We start from the raw sequence: 24,244 nt of genomic DNA on the forward strand, positions 1-24,244 counted from the left end.
CTTAATATTTGAGGTCTATGGATTTGTATTGTATTGGACAAGCGGTACAAAAAAAATGGTGTTGAATGTCTTCAGATCCAAATGTTTTGGAGATTGTAGGCATCAAAGATGTATTATTGTAACAACAGTAACATGACAGTAGACTATTTGGTGCAGAAAGGAAAAAAAAAACTTTATTGTTATTTATTGTACACAAGTCAACATTTAGAAAAAAAAACATTTTCTTGCATCCTCGCGCCGAGCATCTTAAAGTATCACATAACAAATGCATTTGTAAAGGTTCGTATAAAAAGAAAATCAATATTCCCCTGCTGGTTTATTCTTTTAAAGGCACATTATCAAAACACAGGATGACATCCGAATCAAATCCAAAAACCCAAGTTTGTTTCTACCTCCATTTATGCCAAATTATTATTTTTTCTAAAAAGTTCAATCACATGGGGTCAAAAAACACACAATCCCACAATAAAATACAAACACAAAATGAACACAAATCTTACTAAAGCAAACATAAGAAAAGTGAAAATATTTTAATGGGGAAAAAAATACATAATGAGAGGATTTATTCAAATTGCGAAAGTACCTGGTAAAATCCCAGACACACATTTATTTATTCCCAATACCATTCAAATTTCTGACGGGATTGTTGGCCTTAATCACCATTTTTTTATTAAAAACTGCTGGATTATGTTTTCTGATTGTTGAACAGAAGAAAAAAACAGCTCTAACATCTTTGTCATATTTTAAAGTCCTCTCTCTGAACTTTGTCCTCTCGAGTCGTTGTTGTCGTATCTGAACTGCGGCATTCTGCGGCCAAATAGAGGCGCCCTACGCACTCAACTCCATGTTTCACGTGAAAGCTAATAACATTTACTGATACAGTAAAAAAAAAAAAAACAGAAGAAAAATGGGAAGATAATTTTCATCCACTATTACCTACTTGACAAGATTCTGTCAAAGTGCAGAACGGGGGCTCTCAGGTACAGGAAAAAAAATACATTTAAATACAAAACAAATAAAAGTTCACAGCAACATCTTGTCTATCAACACCTATTGTAAAAAAAAAAAAAAAAAAAACAACAAAAAAACTTTTACTGACCTTAACTAAGGGCTAGTGGTTCAAACACCTCCACGCCCGACTCTCAAACCATCATACACACACGGAGGTATCTACGGTTAACCCGAGTTACATCTTGTGTCTTTTAAATCAAAGGTGCAAGCGGCGTAAACTGACAGTGACCGTGCGGTCACTGACACCGTCCAAAGTACTGTATGTCGTAAAAGTCATGCATACATGAATCATATCTGTACAGGCACACCATGTATTCAAAGCAGACTCTAGATCTGAAAATCTGATCTACAAAAATGCCTCTCACTACAAATACAAAAAACACCCACATGCCCCAAACACTGTTAAACAATGATATGAAAAAGATGCACTTTGCTAAAAGTGTACACAAGAACTTAAGGGAAAAAAATTGAACACACGCTTAAGTTATACTTTTCAAAAATAAAAATACCAGTAATGAGAATATGTAGGATAATGTAGCAAAAATAAAGAAATATGGATGTAAATAGAAGAGGCAAAGGGAAATGCAAATTGAAAAAAGTGGAAGAGCTTAACATAATTATCAAAAAAGGGAAGATAATAACATGGTCGGAATTTGATATATTCAGTTTTTCTATCACTACCAAATTAAACATATTCTAAGTTAATTTCTAATCAAGTAACTTAACTGTGTTTCGAGTTGTTTTTGAGATTCTCAAATGAAAACTGCACTAGAAACAAAATTACCATTATTGTCTGCCATAGCTGCTTATCGCAGTCAAAAATCAACTTTTTTTTTTTCCCAGAAATCATTCGGACAGGTGTGAGCCCACCAGCATTTGCCAGCTTATGCTTTTGAGTATTTGTGAGAATACTGATATTGCAAAATTACTTTAGAAATTAGAAATTGCTTTAGAAGTTCAGTGTTTTCAAGAACAGATTCTCTTTCAAAAAACGGGTCGGATAAATTGGACTACTGCTAAATCGAATACAGGAAGTCGAAAGTCAATTTTGAGATTTACTGTATATTAAAAATTGAGGTGGCATTACTTAAGACAAACTACAGCCCAGGCGCCATTTGCAGCCCGCTGTCCATTTTTGTGTGGCCCGCCACATACAGTAAAAATGATTTTCAAAATGACTGCCAAACATTTTTTCTAAAAAAAAAAAAAAGGGGGGGGGGCAGGCGGGATACCTTGCAACACTCACATTCCACATGGGTTCAACAACTATTACTAATAATACTACTAAATACTAAATTATTAACTATAACAATAGTAACAAAATTTCTATTAAATATAATTGTGTTTCAGAAGCAAAAATTCCCAAATCCTATAAAATCCCAAATTATTTTCCTCATGAACTTTAATAGAAAGCTGTGGCATTGCAGTTTTTCAAGTAACTACTGTACAATATATCACCAATATGTAATTGCTTGATTGATCAGATTTACCGTGTTCAATAAATTAAAATAATTTTGAAGTGGTTTTTGCATCTTTCCATTTTTCTGTATGCAGCCCTTGGAGGAAAATGTTAGGACATCCCTGCCTAAAGAATTTTCTTTGGAACTTTTTTAGGAAACATGCTGTTAATATAGGCAAAATGATCCATATGTGAGTTTTTTTTTTTTTAAACTTTGTTCGACTGTGTACTCTTTTGCCATTAATCAGATTAAATAGAAACCAGTTGCACTATGAAAGATAAATGTTCACAGCACCGCAATGAGTGTTGCTACATGATACTGTGAGAAAATAAATACACTGAACGATGTGTTATGGTGTCATGAAGTGTGTGCTTGTGCGCTCATACATTGTAAGTGCGTGCTTGTTTTTTGGTCATGGCCTGTGGTACTTGTCATTGAAGCGATGTATGGTTACGCAGCCGTGATAGGAGATGCAACGTGGCATAGCAGCCACCCCCGTGATGATGCCCGTCGCCGGGTCGTAACACATGATGGTGTCCGTCGCCTCGCCGTTTTCGCCCCGGCCTCCCAGGATGAAGATTTTGCCATTACACACGGACATGCCACAGCTCTCCTGAATGTCAGAAACATGGTAATTACTAACAGGCAGGCGAGATCTGGGAACAGCAACTGTGTTAGGGGGAAAAAAAATTACAAAACTGTAATTAAATTTAAAAAAAACGTCCTACCTGCTTTGCAAATGTGTGCACCACGTGCATCCAGTAGTCCTCCAAGGGGTCGTAGCAGAATATGGACCTGGTTAGGCCGCCGCACACGTACACAAGGTTGTTGAGCGACACGGCGGTGATGCAACGCTTGGCAATGGGGATGTTGGCTCGGAGCAGCCATGTGTCTGTCTCTGGATCATAGCACTGGACCTGGGACACAGTCAGCCAATGTAAATTGACAGTATGAGATGCAAATATGAATAAATGTAGACACCTGTACAAAGTCTTGACTATCTTGGTGCCAGTCTGCAGATTGGAGATTTTGAAAGCGTGTTAACATTTTACCCCCGTGTTTGTTTTGGTCACTTGAGTCCAAAGAGTGAGGCCAAACTAAACAAAATTGTAAAAATGGTGAGTAACATTGTGGGAAATCCCAAAAAGCTCTGGCCCACATTTTCACAAATGGGAAGAGGTAAAAAGGTCATACATCCCTGGCAGAAACCTCTCATCCTCTGTCCTGTCAGTTTGAGTTTGTGCAGTCCAGGAGGCGCTACAGAGCTCCTCTGAGTAAACCTAGTTTTGAAAAATAATTTTTCCCAAATGGCATTGCGATGCGAAACTCGCCAAAGTGACCAATTTTCATTTATGACCCCAACTGCTCGACAGTGTTTTACTTTTTTTACTACATCTTATTCAAACTTATTCTTAATTCTAACCTCAAAGTATCTTACTTCTGCTTTTAACATATTTATTATTTTTTGTATCTTACTTCTGCTTTTAACATATTTATTATTTTTTGCAACCCCTTCCTGAGGGGAAAAAAAAACAAAGTACGTAGAAATACGTCATTGGCAGGGAAGGTTTGGAATGTAATGGACATATAAATACATCTTTGGTAATGATTGTCATTACTTACCTATATTATGAAGTACAATATTATAGGATTCTATTTTTCTTATTAATCAAGCATAATTTTTTTGTTTGGTTTATTGGGGAGTTTGGAAAGGATGAATGGAATTTCCATTCATTTCAGTGGAGAAAAAGTGCTTGAGTTTCCACCTTGATCGTGGATCCCATTAAGCTTGTATCTCAAGGCACCGTGACTGGTAAATAAATGCCACACTTCACCATATATATGATATAAACATATAATAGCTGCTTAGATTAGTTACATTTGAGAATTGGATTTAATGGAACTTAACACCTTATTGCGGAACCAGAACCACCAAGCTGGGGCTGAGTAATAGAGTTATCAATCTTTCAAGTAATATACCGTAATTTCCGGCCTATAAGTTGCGCCTCTTTTCCACACACTTTCAACCTTGCGGTTTATGCGGTGATGCGGCTACTTTGTGGATTTTTTTCCAAACGGCTGCAAGTTGGCACTCAAGCGAAATTGGTAAGAGTGAGACTGGTGGAATATATGTGCCAAGAGAGTGACTTTTACCAATGCAGGCCTGTTAGCGCTGCGCTAGCGTGTTACTGCTGTGTCTCAGTGCTTTTTACCGATATGTTTATTTTTTAACCTGCCCTGTTAGCGTGGCGCTAGCATTAGCGCAGCGGTGCGTTAGCATTAGCGCGGCAGCGCTAGCGTTAAACTCTCTCTGTACCGTCTTTCTTTGTAAATATTTAGTGTTTCAATGTGGGCACTTGCGGTTTTTACACAGCTGCAGCATATGTATGTACCAAATGGTATTTCCTTTCCAAATGTACTGGGTGAGGCTTATAACCAGGTGCGCTCTGTAGGCCGGGAATTACGGTAGTCTTTTTCAGTCCGAGTTCCTGTCCACAGGACCAACTACAGGTCTACCCGACACATTATTGCTCTCAAAGATATAATTACAAAATAGGATATCTTTGATAAAAAGCCAGCAAAGCCGTCATCACTATTTGTCAAAGATTGTGTGCTTGGGGCAGGAAGACATCTGTTTCGCACCTTGTCTGAACAGGTATTGTCATCGGGCCCCCCTCCGATGACGAAGAGCTTGCCGGCACAGCTGGCGACGGCCGGCGAACTGACCGCTTCCTTCAAGGGCGCCACCTCCGTCCAGCGGTTTGAGAAGGAGTCATAACACTCAACACTGCTCAGACGACTCTGGCCATCGTAGCCACCCACTGCGTAGACCTGTAATAGAGTACACACACCCACGTGGGACAGATCATCAGTTCTATACCAAAAGCCGCGGCGACAGAGAACACGTGCTGTTTTTCAACATTAAACGGTAAACAGGTCACCTAATTATAAAGGTGAACATGTGATTGTACATCAGCACAAAGAGAACCAGTCTATCTGGTGCAGAGAAGGGAAAGAAATGACGCACCGCTTCTCAACACATAACCGCTGACTGACGTCTGTAAACTCCGACCCATAGGCTATTGTTATTGACTAACCCTTGTAATTCATCATGTACGTAATTCAGCGTGGTTAGACACATGCGCCCATATAGAACCAAGGGAGCATTCAAAAATGGCTAAAATATAATTATTTTTTAAGTGTCTTTACAGTTATTGATCAAATTATATGAAAATGACCCATAGACACTCTGGCTAGTAGTGTGTGAGGTGCCTAAACTTGACCAATTTCCACCTTGTTGGCATTTTTCACCTTTATAAATGATGTGACAACCAGGGCTTGACTACAGAATCTTTATCTTCCAATCGAAAACTATGTTGATCTAAAAAAATAGTGATCCATTGCTGTCATCTACAGGGATCATTTACTCATGACAGTGACCATGGCAGTGAAGGAGTTAACTACTTAATCCTTCTCTGGTAGTGTCAGTTGAGTATTATTATCATAGAAGTGGTAGACATTTGAATAGATCTCTTGTATTTGGATTGTGTCAGCATATCTGATGGCGGAAGAGAGCTACCATGACTGATAACAAAAAAATGATACATTTTTCATTTTATTTTGATTTGGTTCTTCATGAAACTAAAATAGCAGTTGAGATCCAATGGACAATCCCCCCAGCCCAAAGCCTTCTTGTCCTTCATGAAGTATATAGTAATAATATGTCTATGTGTGTGTGGGTAATGGGTGGTAAGTACTCAAATGTTAGTATGTGTGCTCATACTAAGTTTGGGGGGTGGGGGGGGCACGGTAACGGTGTGTCCCTAATGCATTATTAGGAATCCCTCTTGTGTTTTAGCGACGACACACCCCACAGCAATATGACTACTACTACTACTATATTGGGGAAGGACTATGCAAATGACCATTATAAATATGTGTCACACTCGTGCAAAATAATATCAGTCAAGTTTGTTGTGGTTTGAGTTACTGTTGGGGTTAGAGTCACACACCGGTACTTCTTTTACCGTGTTGCAGGCCGAGAACAGAAGTGGGATAACCAATAACGTATCCTTCATATTTACTATTATATCAACACTCCAATACTTTTGAACCCCTAATGTAGAAATACCATGCCTCATGTGCTCATCTTTCATGCCTAAATGGTAACATCCACCTTCTGAGTATTCTTGAATGAAAGTTGATTTATATTTTCATCATCCATCCATCCATTTTCTGAGCCGCTTATCCTCACAAGGGTCGCGGGGCATAGTGGAGCCTAACACAGCTGTCAACAGGCAGGAGGCAGGGTACACCCTGAACTGGTTGCCAGCCAATAGCAGGGCACATTGAGACCAACAGCCGCACTCACAATCAAATCTAGGGGCAATTTAGAGTGTCCAATTAATGTTGCATGTTTTTGGGATGTAGGGAAGGAAACCAGAATGCCCGGAGAAAACCCACGCAGGCACGGGGAGAACATGCAAACTCCACACAGGCAGGGACGGGATTGAACCCGGGACCTCAGAACTATGAGGCCAACACTTTATCAGCTGATCCAACGTGCCACATTCTATATAATTATGTAATGAATGTATTTGTTTTCTAATGTCCATTATATGTATAGTATAATATAATAATTATAATAATATAAAATCATCATTTTCCTTTAAAAAAAAAAACATTGTGGAGCTCCTCATGATGACAACAGCTGTCACCAAGCAATGACGTCACGGGGAGAAAAACTATTTTTGTACAACAAGGGATTATAGATGGGACAGAGGTTTTGTTTGTGTGAGAGTACATTTAAATGTACTAAATGTGAGGTCCGTTTGTACATATTATAATACTACATTCTGTACTGGACTAAAAAATATATTTCTCCCTGTGTGAACAACAGTAAAAAGACTTCAAAATGCATTTCATAGGGTTGTTTTCTACAACAGACTTGTTTTATTGTTCATAATACACGAGCATCTGTGCTGCAGGTCAAATGGGAAACGATATAAGGAAATTGAAACGAGAATGGGGAAATAACTGAATCTCACTGTATGTGGGAACCATCAACCACAAAGATGACTGAACATTCAGAAGTGTATACTTGCTTACAAGAACGGAAGTAAATGTTAAAAGGAGTAAAGTGTTAAAAACGTTTGGAAAATGATCTTACACAAACAATCTGAATGACAAAATGCAATGTACAAAAAATGTTTGGAGACAAATGATTTGACTCACAAAAAGAAAAAGAATTAAAGTGAAGCAAAAAGAACGTGTGACATACAGGAAGTCGACAAGAGACATGAACCTCCTCTGGGAGTAAAAGGAATGCGTACATGCGTGTTAAGTACATGTGAGCACTTCAACTGTGTCACTGCATCGTGTTTGGTGTAAGTAAATAAGACAGGCTGAGCTAGTACACCCTTTTAGCACACAAATGTATTTAGAATGAGTAAACACAACTGCGTGGTGGTAGTGTTGCTCAATCAAATACTCTGTAAATCACCACAACAGTGTTTTGAATGAGTTCCTGACTTTTCGACGTGACCAACCAGGTGTATAGGATTGTTTACTTGCACAAGACATCCCCCCAAAAAATAAAGGGCTTAATCCTCAATGGATGAAAACCAAGCCAAAGTCTTTGTATATAGGGGAAAAAACCCCAAAAGGCTTTAAAATGGTACCTTGGTCTATGCAGTAAACAAATGTGTGAACTTGTACATACTTAAGGAGACAAACACAAAACATGTGTAAGCCTGAATCCAAGCCTCTATTTTGTTTTGTCCGTTTTAACCACACTGATCAATTGTTCCCTTTTCCAGATAATAAAAACCTCTCATGAGTGGCAATACCAGTGGTCAACAATTTTTTTTCCTGCAATATTTTCTCGTTCACAGCCGCAAATGCTGTGAAGCCAGATTGACAACAATTTAAGACAGAACCGGTGATCCACCGTGTTGTTCTTATCTACTTTCCGTTTATTAGATTGACGTAAAGTGCTACAATTATGCATCCGCATGCAAACCTCGAAGTGCGGCGTGCAGAAGCACGATAGGAGGCTAGCTAGAATCCAACTTGCAGGCACAGATCCAAGAAACTTGTGGTGCCCTTACAGTGGAATGTCCACCTGGCTGTGCATTACAAACTGTAAATAGCGCAGCGAGTAAAGCTGGAACAGAGGACGACGACAGGCGGGCAGCGGGTCACGTGTAGAAAAGATCCAGTCAAAATGTTTCACACTCATTTTATGAGTTAAAGTAAGACAGTGAAAACACGGAGTTAGCAAGGGTTATGCCCGATGGGAATTTTTGTTACATGGCAGGCATACATGCTTGCTGTGCATAAAAATTTGGCGTAGATCGACAATTGATGAAAAAATACATAAAACTGCTTCAGTTTATCAAAAAAATAGATCTCTCAAAAAAAAATAAAACGTGTGACTAATTTAAAATCCATTGAGTTTGGCTTATCATACTTTCCGTCTTAATAATAGCAGGCTGATCTGACAAATTCCATTCAATGTAGAGCATCGTTTCCGAACCTGAAGTGAGCCAGGCCACATTTTACATGAGAGAAATCTCAAGGCACACCAGCTAACAAAAACCCATCCATTTTCTACACCTCACCGAGGGTTCCAGGAATGCTGGAGCCTGTCACAGCTAACTGCGGTCGAGAGCCGGGGTACACCCTGAACTGGTTGCCGGCCAATCGCAGGGCACGTAACAGTACAAACAAACAAACAAACCATTCAGACTCACATTCATACATGCAGACAATTTACAGTCTTCATTTAACCTACCGTGCATGTTTTTGGGATACGGGAGGTAATCAGAGTACCCGGAGAAATCCCGCAAAAGCATGGGGAGAACGTGCAAACCCCGCACAGGCGCACACACGTGTTGAACCGCCCTTTGTACAGTAGCCGGACTTTAATGGTGAACACAAACACAATTAAATGATGACATAGTGTCGCTCCTTGTGACAAGACGCCCTCATTGTCCAACATGGCTGATAAGCAAAATGCAGGTTACTGACACAGGTGACTGTTATTTAGAGTACCGGTAATTTCCTTTTTGTGGCTCAAAAGCAATGACTAACTAGTTCATTACTGTCAATCACAAAGAAAGACAACATATGTTGAAAAACAAATTCTTTTATGTCTGCGGGTTCAGATAGTATGTGGAACCTATATATAGAGTATCTCTCTAGGGTGTGCCTGAGAAGTTAAGTACATGACTTTAAATGTAGTTGGAACGTTCTGGAGTCATTTAGTAACTGAATACTGAACTTATATGTGTGTGTTACCTTCTACCTTGTATCGTACCTCGCTAAAAAGTCACTACAAACAGGATTTAAACTAACCGAGGTAAATAATCCACAACTGTCATAACAATGCAAGCATGTTAAAAACTCAAAATGGCCACACTCACCTTGCCCAGGAGGACCCCCATCTTGTGTCTCCAGCGGCCTTTATTTAATGAAGCCACTCGGATCCAAAGGTTGAGCTGAGAGTTATACATCCACACATCCCTGCTGTTGATGCGACCACCTGTAGCAGAGACAAAGTACAGGCAAGAGTAAATCTACTATAAAGTCAAGTGGCCGGGTACGCACCAGATTGTCAATCGCTGGACACATATGGACAAACAACCACTCCCCCTCACATTCACACCCATGGAGAACTAATTACCACTAAATAATTAACCTAAGATGTTTTTGGTGACACAGAAGCTCACAAAGAAAACGAGTCAGAACACGTATCCGTGCTTCATTACTGTATATGCTGTGCCCCCATGATGGAGCCTCCCGGAAAGTCGCAACAAAGTCAAAGATCCAGACAGTCTGTTGCCCTGAAGCCTCCAAGGATTTGCACAAATGTCACGAGGCCGTTGGAGGATGTACCACCACAAAGGCAACCTTGTAATCTTGGGAAAACTATTTTGCAAAAACGCTCTAATCTGTCGGCACGGCATGGTGTTTTTTTCTCTTTAAAAATTAATTTAGTGTCCAACTGTTGTGGGGAGGACCGCCGATGGTAATCGCTGCTCTTAACAAACAGCAACCTTAAGTGATGATTTGTCACACTGACAGCTATAGGAGTATTTACTTTACTTTACATATTCATATATACACAAATACTGACAGTTATGAGAGTTTTTACCCGAAACATTATTAGTTCAGAACGCAGAAAAATTCCTGATGCCTCAGGCTATAACTGTTATGCCACACGTGAGCTATGCAAATATATATTAAAGCAGATGAATATTTAATGTGGTCACACTTGATAAAGTCTTATAAAGTGTAGTGGTGATTAAGGGTGGTGGTTTGAAGTCTTGTAGTTGATGTCAAGATATATCCTGGCACACAAAACGTGACTGGTTCTCGATAAACATTTGGGGTCACATGCTATTTAAGACCAGAGCTTACTGCAGCTGTGGAGGATGAACTGGAGTTCTTTCCCCCCCAACAGGCATACAGGCAGAGTGGAAGAGTGTAGGAACTTAAGTCAAGTTGGAAATACAATAACAAAGTGCGAAAAAAATGATGAAAATGGGTCAATGAAAGAGTGGATGCATGTGTGTGTGTTTTAGATGGACAAAGGGGGAGGGGTGTGTTGACTTTTCCAGGCGGGTTCTTAAGAGTAGATAGATCGCGCACACGTGAGGAACTTGGCCCAGCCAGCTTTAGAAAAAAAAAAACAAAAACAAGCATACACACGACACACACTCGGCTGAAGTAAAGACCACGTTTTCCTCCCGCCTTCTTTTTTTTTCCGCTCTCCCAACTGCTGCTTTGTTTTCAGCTTATGCTGGGCATGTTTTGACATGGCCCATGCTTGAAGGCACATTTAACACGGCTTATTCCTGGAAGAAAAAAAAAGAAAAATTTCACCTCCACAGTCACAGTCTAAAAACACGGAACGAGAAAAAGTGAACTTTAGACACTGAAAGTTTGGCCGAAAAGCACATATAAATGATGTAATGTACTGATCTCCGTGTCACCAAAGAAGGCTTACACATTTTTTTTTCTAAAGGCTAGGATCCAAACGTCCCACACTCAGAGCAAATAAAACTCAATCCATAAGTGATAACAAATACATGGAAATATGTATACAGAAGTCACCCTACAGCGATCAGACTAATGGGGAAAGATGGCAACCGACTAGCAACTAGAGAAAGAAGCCGGCCAGTAACAAAAGTCTGCCGTGTGCCTGTTTATGTTGTGCTCATATTTTCCTTCAATTGATGTGGCCTGTGAGGATAAAAAAACTCAACCAGTCTTGGTCACTAGAGAGAAAAACCACCCTTGCACACGGAGAACATGCAACCTCCACATAGGCAGGGCTGGGATTTGAACCTCAGTCCTCAGAACTGTGAGGCAGATGCTCTAACCAGTCTTCACCGTGACGGCAATTTTATTTTTATCCATCCATCTATTATTGGAACCGCTCTGGAATATTTTACCCGTGGAAATTAAGAGTGCCGACCTCTGTAGAAATGTTTAAAACTCAATTTAAGGACTTATTTTTATACCCTCCCATTTGGGTAGCAACTTTGCAATTGCCTCTTGCCGTGCGTCACCGTCTGACATCTGGATTTTGTCGCATTTTACTGCCGCTTCTCGTATTCGGTTGTGCGTCTTACAAGTGCCCATCGACTCTTCGAAATATTTTATGAAATTAATTTGATGGTTCAGTCCAACAGGCTCTTACCTGACACTAGAATGTCATTGCGGAGGGCGCACACGGCGTACTCGGACTTGGTGAACTCGGGCAGCTTGGCCAGCGACTTCCACTCCCCCGTCACTGGATCGTAGCACTCGGTGTAGGGCAGGTTGAAACCCCCCACTCTCTCACAACCGCCCACCACCACAATCACCTCAGAGTAGCCAGTCGACCTAGAAACAGGACACATTAAAAGGGGGGGTGGGGGGGGGGTACAGGAAGGTAAATAGGTTGAAATAATAAAGACAATTGAATAGGACCCATAATAGAGCTAAATCAATAATTCTGTCCTTATAACAATAACTAGAGAGGCACTTAAAACAGAGCATAGAGCTTTGGCAACGTGGCAAGACTGTGGTCGTATATCAACACAAAGGATTCCCGGCAAACAACAATTTAAAACAAATATTTGACTCACGTTGTTACATGAATAAAGAAAAATGATATGAAGGCTCTCTGCCAAGTCTCCCGTGAGGTTATAACAAAGTCATGAGAAGTCAAGGTTGACATTGTGAGCTGGATAGTGTGGAAGACGCAATTGGACAGCAGTGTTCTGTCTTAAAAACCCAGAAAAATGCAATTAAAGATATTGGTTTCAAAATACATTATAGATGTTTGAAGATAATTCCTAAAACATCAAAAGAATGAGAACAGTGTTGGTTGGGGAGCTATAGCATTAAACTGTATCTCATAATTTCAGTTTTTCTGAATTTATTGGGGGCTCATGGGTAAAATGGCACCCAGTACCTGATGTGAGGCTCTCTTCCTCATTATATAAGAACATGAATGCCTCCATTTTCATTAGTTGTTATCCAACGTGACTGTGAGTTACTCAAATGATGATTACTATTATTTCTAAGCCAGTGTCCACTACTGCAGTGTACAGTTAGCAGGCTCACTATGTGTAAACGACATCTTCCTTGGATGCATAATTTACTGAACAACTTGCTGTTATTTATCTAAAGATTCTGTCCTGACTTTTAACAGTCATATCAATTCAATTACTAAAACTGCCTTTTACCATCTTAAGAACATATCTAGAGTGAAGGCTTGCACGTGTCAAGGAGACCAGGAAAAGCGCATCCATTCTTTTATCTCAAGTAGACTTGACTATCGTAATGGTCTTCTGACTAGACTCCCCAAAAAGAGCATTATACAGCTGCAGCTCATTCAGAATACTGGAGCTCAGGTTCTGACCAGCCTTTAGAATAGATTTTAAAGTTCTGCCGCTTGTCTATAAATCACTAAATGGTTTAGGTCCTGAATACATGAAAGAAATGCTTATGGGGTACAAACCCAGTAGGGCTCTGAGATGAACAGACTCAGGTCAAATAGTGGAGCACAGAGACCAAAGCAAAAATGGTGAAGCAGTATTTAGCTATTATGCTGCACACAAATGGAATACGTTGCCAACTGAGGTGACCTCAGCCCCAAGTGTGAATGTTTTTGAATCCAGGTTCAAAACACTTTTTTTTCCCTTCATTCATTTTAAAGTGTTTAAAATCTTGTATTTCTTTGTATTCAAACGATTTTAATCATGTAAAGCACATCGAGTTCCCTTGTGGAAGAAATCCGCTGTATAAATAAATTTGCTTTGCTTGGCTTAAAGGGACAGGAAGTGACGTCGCAGACAAGCCAAATGCCCGCTAATTCATAACCAAGGCTAATTTTATGCACTTGCCATTATTGTTTTTAAACATTGAAATGGTTGTGTTGTCAACAACACTTTTCCACGGCATCTGAACTTTAAAAGACAATTTCCACTTTACAGGGACTTTAAACAACATATTGCTTCAGGTCTTTGTAGCTTGCTCAGAAGAACAATTATAAACATTTGAATAACTGGAATTGTAAAATGTCATCCGTTTGTGCTAAAGTTGACTTGTTACACATGTAAACACACACACACATTCTGAGGGCTTTATTATGACACGAAAGGCAGGTGACGTTCCGCCAAGAGTAACTTCGCTTATCTCCGAGGCAAAGTTCATTTCCGAGGACTTGTATCAATATCAGCCACAACAAAAACAAAACTTAGATCCAAGACTTGAGCTCCATTTCCATGATCACATAATTTGAACTTGCTGGTTGAAGAAAATCCAGTTTCTTTGTTGTGCACTCCCATAAGTTTGTGCAATGTGATAGAAGGAGGGTCAGGAAGATTTGTCTGCATTCCCCCGTGCACAGATTGTGTACATGTATGAGACAGTCTAGGCCAGACGCAGTTGGTGTTATTAATAATAATTTGCTCACGTGATGTTGTCTGCATGTTCTGGTAGATTCCCAAGAGCGCAGCCGCAGAGGGAGAGAATCAATCAACTATTTTAAGCAGATGACAATTGATTCCCCCCAGGGCAAACTGCAAAGGGGGAACAACTGCCTGCTTGGCTTCGCGCTCAGTGCAAACCTGCCTGGATACGGACATAATACAGCTAAAATACACGCCACGCAGTTTCCACGACTTCAAAAGTGAGTCGTGACGGGAGGTCATCCTGCTCAATAGAACAGCTGCCGCTAGCTGTACAGCTGCCCACCATGTGCTCCATTTTCAATTTCAGTAATGAGCCTTCATTCAGCAGCAGGCTTTGTCCTATCACACAAACTTAAAAGAAAAACAAATATGGCGAAATCAAGCAGGGTTAATAGTAACACAGGTATGAAAACAAGACCCAACATTTCTCTCTGGCCGTTTGTTGTGTCAACTTTTTTTTTTTTGGCACCTCCAGCTACTGATTCTGTGTACCAACATGCCCTGCTTCCTTCTTTACCATCTATATTTGGAAAGATGCCACAAAACACAGACACAGTGTACTTGGCACAGTAACACACCCCGTCGCCTGGTCTCGCACACACAGACACACACACAAAGAAAAACATGCGTATACTGTATATAAAATCAACAAGTCCACTGCCACGAGCGCCATGTTGACGTTGTAATCTCTGGCTACAAAACATGTTTTCTTCTTTCTTCTTAGCAACATAGTGGAACCACCATTTGCTTTGAGAAATAATATCAAACAATGTCCCAAGTGTGTAAAAGTAAAAAAAAGTACTACTTTCAAGACTAATCTCATTACTTTTCAATATTCTATTAGGGCACATACTAGAATGATTTCTGAATGTGGATGGGAATAATAAATCATTAGGTTTTTAAAAATAATTTATTTATTTATTTTTATTTATTATAAAATTATTTCAAAAAAGGCTTTGTCAGAACTATATACACAAAAGTGGGTGTCATTCACATAGCACTGGAAACAGGGGGATGAGGTAGATGAACAAAAGGTGGTAGGGGGATAGAACCTTGGAGAACACCAAAGGGGGGCTGGGATGTACGGTACAGCTGTGCCCACCATCATTTACACCCCATCATTTTTTGCTTTAGCTGTATAATATCTTCACTTTTGAACTTTTGCAGAGTGCTTTTCCCCAATGGCAGATTTCAGCTACCCCCAAAGATTTTCAATTGGACTGAGATCAAGACTTTCTGTTGGCCATTTTAAAAGTCATTTCTTTCCTTTTCAACCATTCCTGTGTGCATTGAGATGTGTGATTTGAGTCTTTGTCTTGCTGGAAGACCCGTGATCTACACCTCAAATTAAAATTTCTTACACTGAATAAGACCTTTTGCTATAAAATCTCTTGATAATTTTCTGATTTCATGATTCCTGTGACACAGTCAAGGCCTCTAGTACCAGATGTAGCAAAGTAGCCCCAATGGACGCTGCGTGCTTGAATGTTGGCATGGTGTTCTTTTCCTTGAAGGCTTCATCGAGCCGTTTGTGTGCATTGCTAAAAACCAAAATTTGTGTTTCATCTGTCCGTAAAACGTTATTAATCATTTTCTCTTTTGTATCAAACAGAAGTTCTCCATAGAAAAATGCTGCGTCACTTGATTCATTCTCTTCAGGAGATATTGCTTTTGACGTCTTAAATTTCATGGGTGACAATAGCGGTGAGCACGACTGTGCCACTAAATAAACAAAAATTCCATTCGTTGATCCGTTTATTTTTCTTATAGTTGATGAAGGCCATTTAGTCAAATACCAATTCGCTACTTCTGCTCTAGCTTGTGTTTCCCTGTCCAAACCGGTTTTACCTCATAAAAGCAATAACGGGAAGGCAAACATTACCTGCGCGGCCTGGTCCTGGGTGACATCATCTCATTTCCAAGTACGTGGTAGCGCCTTGCCTCGTGGAGAAGATGGTAGCACTCCGGAGCATTCTGGATGAGCTGGTCTCCCTCCACTGTCTGGACAAAGTAGTTGGGGTGCAAAAGCGGCAGGCGTACATGGTGCAGCAAGGCCTTCAGCAGGGGTTTCCGTTGCTCCACACCGTGGTACACCCAGCGCATCACCGCCTCAAACACCACCTCCTCTTTACCGATGGACAGCTCGTCACTGTCGATGTACTCTTCTAGCTCTTCCCTACGGAGGTCGAGGAACTCCTCGTGCTGAGCCACCTCAGAGAAATTGGCCAGAGCGTAGGTGCGGCAGCGGCTGGCGAGCTGCTTGAGAGAATGAGCATCCGCGAAGCGGTGGATGCCCAGGCAGTTGCACGGGTCTAGCTGGTCCTCCAGGAACTTTGCGCAGGCATCCCGTAACGTGGCGATCTGGAAGAGACTGGAGGTCTCGAATAGGAACTGGACGTTCTCCGTAGTGATCTTGGCGCGGCCGGTGTAAACATAAGCGAGGAAGGACTCCATGGCTTCGGCCAGAATGCCATTGATCTCCACCAGCATCTCGCGGCTCTCACGGTGATCATTACAGAACATGGCTCTGAAGTAGGAGGAGCACGCCGAGAGCACAGCCCGGTGGCAGGGGAACTCGCGGCCCTGCACGCTGATGACCACGTCCGTGAATAGGCGACAGTCGCGGAACTCGTTGAACACCTGCAGGATCCCCTCGGAGTGGGAGGAGCCAGAGCAGAAGTCCAACACTTCCTGGGTGGCTAACGTCTTGGAGTCGACCTCAAAAACCTGAGGAATTAACACCGGTTCTTAAGAGTGGAGTCACAGAGCCATAAAAGTTGTTCTGTTCCAGAACAAATAGCTTAAAATGACCAGAACACAGTTGTATTTGTGAAATTCATTTACCGTAATTTCCGACCTATAAGCCGCGACTTTTTTCAGACGTTTTCAACCCTGCGGTTTGTGTGGTGAAGTGGCTAATTTGTGCACTCTAGCGGAAAAGGTAAGAGTGAGACCATTGGAATATATGTGCCGAGTAAGTGACTTTTATCGATCCGGAGCTGTTAACGCTGCAATAGCGAGTTACTGCCGGGTCTGAGTGATTTTTACCAGTACGTTTTATTTTAACCAGTCCTATGAGCGCGGCGCTAGTGTTAGCATTAAATTCTCGGTGTACCATTTTTCTTTGAAAATATCTGTTGTTGTTGTTTCAATTTGGCCACTTGCAGCTTTTACACAGCTGCGGCGTACGTATGTACCAAATGGTATTTCCTTTACAAATGTACTGGGTGAGGCTTATAACCAGGTGCGCTCTGTAGGCTGGGAATTACAGTAAAAATATGACTCGTCACTTGTTGGACTTTGACTTCAATATCATATACCATTACATCTTCATCATGGAAACATACAACTTTGTTCTTGGAAGATTATAATTTTTTTTCATTAAAAAAAACTTGAATTTAGTCTCATAATGTTCAGACTTTTCTCCTTCACTCGTCAATTCGTTTGACACTAAGAGGTAGCCTACACGTAGTTAGCGTTATAAGGTGGTCCTTATGTCTCCCCAGAACTTCTGATGTGAAAGGTTTGCCCTTTTCTTACCAAGCACAAATGGTGCACAATGTCTAGAACATGGACTCTTTTCAATGCACCTTGCGTTTGACTGCCGGTGAGTCTCTGATGCCGGTGTCCTCCCTGTTCATCCGTCTGCCTAGAATCAACACCATGGTCCAGCCCTCAAGGGAGACTTCTGTACCTTAAGATGATCTGTAGGGCAAAAAAATGCATCTTTACGGCACACAATTTCACGTGGAAGATTTTGTTCATGCTGGGAAAGAAGTCCATCCATTTTCTATGTTGCTTGGTGGGGTACACCCTGGACCAGTTACAGGCCACCATCATTTATATCAATGAACAATTTTAGAGTCTTTACTTAACCCAACACGCTTCTTTTTTAGAGCGCTTGACATATACAGTACATAGCAACCTGATTGAATTAAAATGGCAAAAAAAACAAAAAGAGAAAAACAGAACACTCCCCAAAAGCAAACAAAGCATGCAGACAAAAAACAAAGACAATGCACGTCAGAGGCACAAAAAAAAAAAAAACAGTCAAGTCTGTTTTTTCAAGATACTCTGTTCTGTTTAAAATATGTGAGCTGCACACATATCAGTGTGTTGCCACGTCCTTTATATCATCAATGACTCTAAACAGTTGTGCCCTGGGGCACAATGGACCCCGTGAGGCGGAAGACTGAAAGAGGCGGAGACAGGTTGAGCAACCGTTGGAAGGACCAACCTACGTGTCAGTCAGGTTTGTTTTGAAACAGCAGGGGCAGGGACCCGCCACGATGGCACGTCATTCACAGTGAAACAACAACAACTTGGATGGCGGATGTAACAATCTCAAAGTGTTACACAAATACGTTTATACATGATAAGGTTACCAGTCAATTCAGACAGTCGACGCTCCACAATGTCAAAAAATACGCGTCTATTTTGATCCTTGAAGATTCCATGTAAAGTAGGACTTCTTGAACTTTTTCCACCACATACCACCTCAAAAAAATACTTCTCCCCTCAATTATTGTATTATAATACACTTTAACAACATGCACAATTTCAACATATATAAAACTCCAATATAAGAATTTTTTTAAAATGTACTGAATAAAATAGTTTAAATAACATGGATACGCAGTATAGAAAATGGATGTCTGGCTGTATTGCATAGCGGTTGAATGAAAATTGGACCAAAGTATATTTTCTGAAGGTCTGAAGATTAAATTAAAAAAGTATTGTACTCGTTTGTTAAATGGTTGGAACAGATTAATGACTTCTCAGTTCATTTCAGTGGGAAACACTGATTTGATACATTAGTAAACTGAAATGCAAGCTTGCTCACTGAACAAATTATGAGTTCAGGCTTTTAATTAACGCAATTTCTGCTGTTTGCTTTGGAAGTTAACTCAATTCAAGCCGCAATTAATGACCAATCAATTCCATACGATCGTCAGAATTGTATTTGACCTGAATATAACTTCCTGCAATGATGCGATTGACTGCTGATGGAGTGAGGTCACTTATTGCAGGCTATTTTTACACTTTGGCTGACCTCCAACACTGTCAATCTCTTCTTTTCACGTGTGCGAGTTAAATAAGAAAACCTGCCAGCAACATGCGAGCGAGCAAGCGCTTGAATGGAGACCAGAGGACTGGTTAGGGCACAATGTTCCTCTTTTAATTCAGGTGACACATAACACCTGAATGAAATGAAATATCACTTATACCGCTCAATAGAAATACAAGAATCTGTTTTATATCAATTTAAAGTCTACAATAATATGGACTATGCATTGTGAACACAGCGGTGGTGGAAAATACCAAAGTAGAAAGCACCATGATGTAAAACAAAAAAAAAAAAAAAACATTTTAACCGGAAAGAGGTAAAAGTCAACCGCAATATTAACGACAACGGAAACAGATTCAGAGAACGAGTGTTCAAAAGATTGTGAACGCTCAAGAAAAAGTAATCACAGAAAGATTTGTGTCCTGGTTAAATCTGGAAAAATGCTTACAAATGTGTTGTTGTTTTTTTGTTATTTTTTTTCTATTCATTTCACAACATTAGCAAACCTATGACGACACGTTACGTGAAATCAAAGTCAAGCCAACGCTACTTAGGAACATGTAGCATGATGTAATGCGTAATGTAATATAAATTACAAAAGTGGGAAAAGTATAATAGGTACAAGTGTGCTTGTTTTGTTCATTGTGTTTAGTTAGCAATACGGTTAATGTATATCATTCATAGCATAAATTATTTGTACTTTTATCAAATACATTTCAAAGTCTGTGCTCACCCCCCCCCCCGCCCCCCCATACACACACATAATACACGAGCATCTTCTGTACTTCTTGTGAGTACTTTTGCCATCTCTGGAATTAAGATCGCTGTAATTTACATGCATCACAAACCAAATAGCATTTTGACATTTTAGCCTTGCCAATTAAATCGACTTAACGTTTGTGATAATTGGGTTCTGTGGGGGAAAAAGACCAAACAGCTCTAATATGAAATCATTTAAACGATTGCCTTGAAATGTTAAACGTGTCACAAAGTAGATTTTGAATAAATGCTTGACAATACAGGAAAACGTGTGCACGTCGTAAACAAAGGGGACATGTCTCGTGCCGACCGTCAACATTCGACAAATCATTAAAAAAAAAAAAGCTTTCATTTACTTACACTTTGTGCTGTCAACAAATTCACATTCAACACTCTATACAGTTATTATTTGAAATTACATTTCCCCCAGTAAGAATAAAAAGCAATTACCTGAAACAGATTTCCGAAAGAAGACTCTTTCTCGGTTCCAAGTAAACAAGGGCTTTGAAAAAAATGCCCTCTTTGGAAAAAAAAAAAAAAATGTGTCAATATATTTTTAATAACACCCCTTGTTGGAATACGGGACAGTATGTAGGCTGTTGTACAGCCCGCACATTTTTACACTAAACCGATGGGGAAAAACAAAGAGCTCTATCTAGCTAACTGTAAACACACAAGCTATTTATACAAGTCACGAAAAAAAAAGTTCCTTCCACATATCGCCCACTCAGCTGGTGTCACCGGTGCATTGTGGGAAACGTAGTGTATTTTAGATTCCAACGCCAAGCTTCCTCTTGTTTAAAACTACATTTCCCAGATACGCAAGGTTCTCCACGTGGCTCTCTTTTGTTTGCAAACAAACTGTTTTCCGAGGAGAAACAGCACGAACGAAGCGCAAATGGGCAAGAAACAAGCAATTCAGCTTTTTGAGTTTTGCTTTTTGATCGAGCGCGTTGGGGGGGGGACTACCTGAACAATCGAAATCTTATTTTAAAAAGACAATTTAGCACGCAAACATTTTTTTATTTTTCAGGTAACGGTGAGTCGAAAGAGCCGAGCCTGATAAAAACAAACAAAAAAGAACGTCACAACTTCCTTGGACCGTTGCAAAATATTTCTGAGAGTTCCCCTCTGAGTTCCCTGAATGGCCTCGTGTTTTCAACCCCACCCCCCACCCCCCTTACATTGTTTCGAACCAACTACAACTGACAAGAACTGCTTTTCATATACGACAATCAAACCTTCCTGTGGCAAACATGCAAATGATGCAGAAAATGTCTTGTCAAATCAACCCTCCGTGGATTTGAAAAACATTACATATAGAGCGACATCATATTGTTTCTCATGGATTGGTGCTGCTTGTTTCTATCACAGCTGCAAGTATAATATAATGCAATGTAATGCTCTGATATATGGGATCGTATTTAATCATTAATCTACAGCAGTGTTTCCCAACCATTATTGACTCAATGCAAATATTTTCCATGAGAAAAATCTCATGGAACAAAACCAAACAAACATCTCACAAAAGCATGTACTGTTTAGTCCGTATTGTATACTGTATGTATATGAATACACTGGTTAATTGTATACCTGCACGACATTGAGTGGAAAAGCATCTAATGGATCTGAATTTCATAATTTTGTTTAAAAAAAAAGTCTTCTATTATGGTTTCAAATAAGTAAGGATCAGAATCACAACAATAATGATTTGAATGACAGCTGCTTAGGGTTGTTATTCCAACAGTGTCCAGTTTCAGTATGTGACAGAATACTGTGTCCCTCTGCTGTTCAGTTCTTGCACCAGCGACGCACCTGAGGCTAAGAATATTGTGCAGTATATTCAAAGGTTCTGTCCATCTGAGACATAGAACCATTCACACTCACAATCACATCTCACTGCATGGGAACTGAACCCACGCTTCCCACACAGAAGCAACACAAGTCAACTATTACACGGTTAGGGACACATTCAGATTTTTGCAAGGAATACAGCAGTGAAAGCAACAATTAGAAAGATGGAGGCACGGACTGGAAAGGAGAGGAATGAAGATTATCCAAAGTAAAACAGAATACATGTGGGTGAATGAGAGGGGCGGAGGGGGAAGAGTGAGGCTACAGGGAGACGAGATAGCGAGGGTGGACGACTTCAAATACTTGGGGTCAACAATCCAGAGTAATGGTGAGCGTGGTAAGGAAGTGAAGAAACGGGTCCAAGCGGGGTGGAACAGTTGGCGGAAGGTGTCTGGTGCTCTATGTGACAGAAGAGTCTCCGGTAGGATGAAGGCAAAAGTTTATAAAACAGTGAGGAGGCCGGCTACGATGTACGGATTAGAGACGGTGGCACTGAAGAGACAACAGGAAGCAGAAATGGAGGTAGCAGAAATGAAGATGTTGAGGTTCTCGCTTGGAGTGAGCAGGTTGGATAAGATTAGAAATGAGCTAATTAGAGAGACAGCCAAAGTCGGATGTTTTGGAGACAAGGTTAGAGATAGCAGACATAGATGGTTCGGACATGTTCAAAGTCGAGAGAATGAGTATATTTGCAGAAGGGTTCTGAGGATGGAGCTGCCAGGCAAAAGAGCGAGAGGGAGACCAAAGAGAAGGTTGATGGATGTTGGGAGTGAGGACAGTGGGTGTTAAAGAAGACGATGCACGAGATAGGTTTAGATGGAAAAAGATGACACTGTGGCGACCCCTGACGGGACAAGCCGAAAGGAAAAGAAGAAGACAGCTGTACACATCTTCACAAGTCTCGCAGTCATTGTCAAACATCTGGCATTCTACCAGCTGTTTTTGTTGTTTTCTGAAAAGCGACTTCATCACCAAAATACTCCTGTGGTTGAAGATCAAGACGCAAACAAGTAATTCCCCCAGACCACAAACCTCCACAGTACTACTTGGAGATGAGAAAAATAGAGTCTAACGGGGTCAAAGAATGCACGCTGCCCCTGATTGGAATTTTTAGTTTGAGAATGACAAAAGAGCGTTGGTGGGTAAGATGAGCTGCCCAGCAAACAATGGTTGCTTGTGTTGCAGTTGTTTTTTTTTTTTTTACAGAGAACATTTCTACACACAACCACACAAAACACTGTTTTGAAAACGTATTATTATTATTAATATGACATGGTCAGACATAGTGTATTCATATCACAGTATATGATACATATTCATATCCACCTCACTCCACTCTTGACTGTTGATATTGGAATAGACAATTTTATCACAATAGATGATGTTTATCACTGCACTCCTGGTTTTAAATATAATATTATGACATTTATAAATAAATAGTAATACTGTACAGTACATTCATAACTCCTGTCATATTTATGCTCATGACATAGAGTCACCCTACATTTCTAAGTGTAATATTTCCTTTTGCTGTTTACTTTAATCATCTTTGATATGCAACCGGATCCAAAAGTACTGTAGGCAATTCCTTTGTTTTTGTTGTAGATTGAAGACCTTCGGGTTTCAGATCAAAAGCTAGATATCAGACAAAAACTTCAGAATTCCAGCTTTTATTTCATATTCACTGTACATCGAGATCTGTTCAACAAGTCACGAGAGAGCAGCTTTTGTTGTAACAAACACACTTTAAGTCACACTCGAGGCCCGGGGGCCAATTATGGATGATTTTATGCATGATTTTATGTGGCCCACGAAGGAAAATTATGACTATCAACTTCCATGATTTGAAAAAAAAAAAAATCTGTACTCAAGTTTCAAATTGTCATATCATAAATGATAACATTGAGATATTGCAAGCAATTTTCTGTGCACAAACAACAGCAATACTTCAAAAACCCTTTACGCTTGATTAGTGATTACAAATCCAGCTCATAAATTTTGTTTGTCAACATGATGAAGTGGGTGGAACGGTGGATCAGATGGTAAAGCGTTGGACTCAAAGTTCTGAGGTCCCGGGTTCAATCCCGGACCTGCCTGTGTGAAGTCTGCATGTTCTCCCC

The 24,244-nt window shown here is 40.3% G+C and overlaps 1 protein-coding gene across 1 annotated transcript; it reads right to left on the reverse strand.

Annotated features, from left to right (window-relative positions):
* Positions 1-154: 154 nt before the first annotated feature.
* klhl24a (kelch-like family member 24a) lies at positions 155-20,963 on the reverse strand. The gene is made up of 8 exons (XM_061840485.1): positions 20,721-20,963; positions 18,034-18,148; positions 16,326-17,170; positions 12,181-12,365; positions 9,899-10,017; positions 5,115-5,303; positions 3,200-3,388; positions 155-3,084 (listed from the first exon to the last, which is right to left on the reverse strand). The coding sequence occupies exons 2-8, from the start codon at positions 18,106-18,108 to the stop codon at positions 2,884-2,886; spliced, it is 1,803 nt and encodes a 600-aa protein (XP_061696469.1). The 5' UTR covers positions 18,109-18,148; positions 20,721-20,963; the 3' UTR covers positions 155-2,883.
* Between the last annotated feature and the right edge of the window lie 3,281 nt (positions 20,964-24,244).

This window comes from Syngnathoides biaculeatus, chromosome 13 (assembly GCF_019802595.1).
Source record: "Syngnathoides biaculeatus isolate LvHL_M chromosome 13, ASM1980259v1, whole genome shotgun sequence".
NCBI lineage: Eukaryota > Metazoa > Chordata > Actinopteri > Syngnathiformes > Syngnathidae > Syngnathoides > Syngnathoides biaculeatus.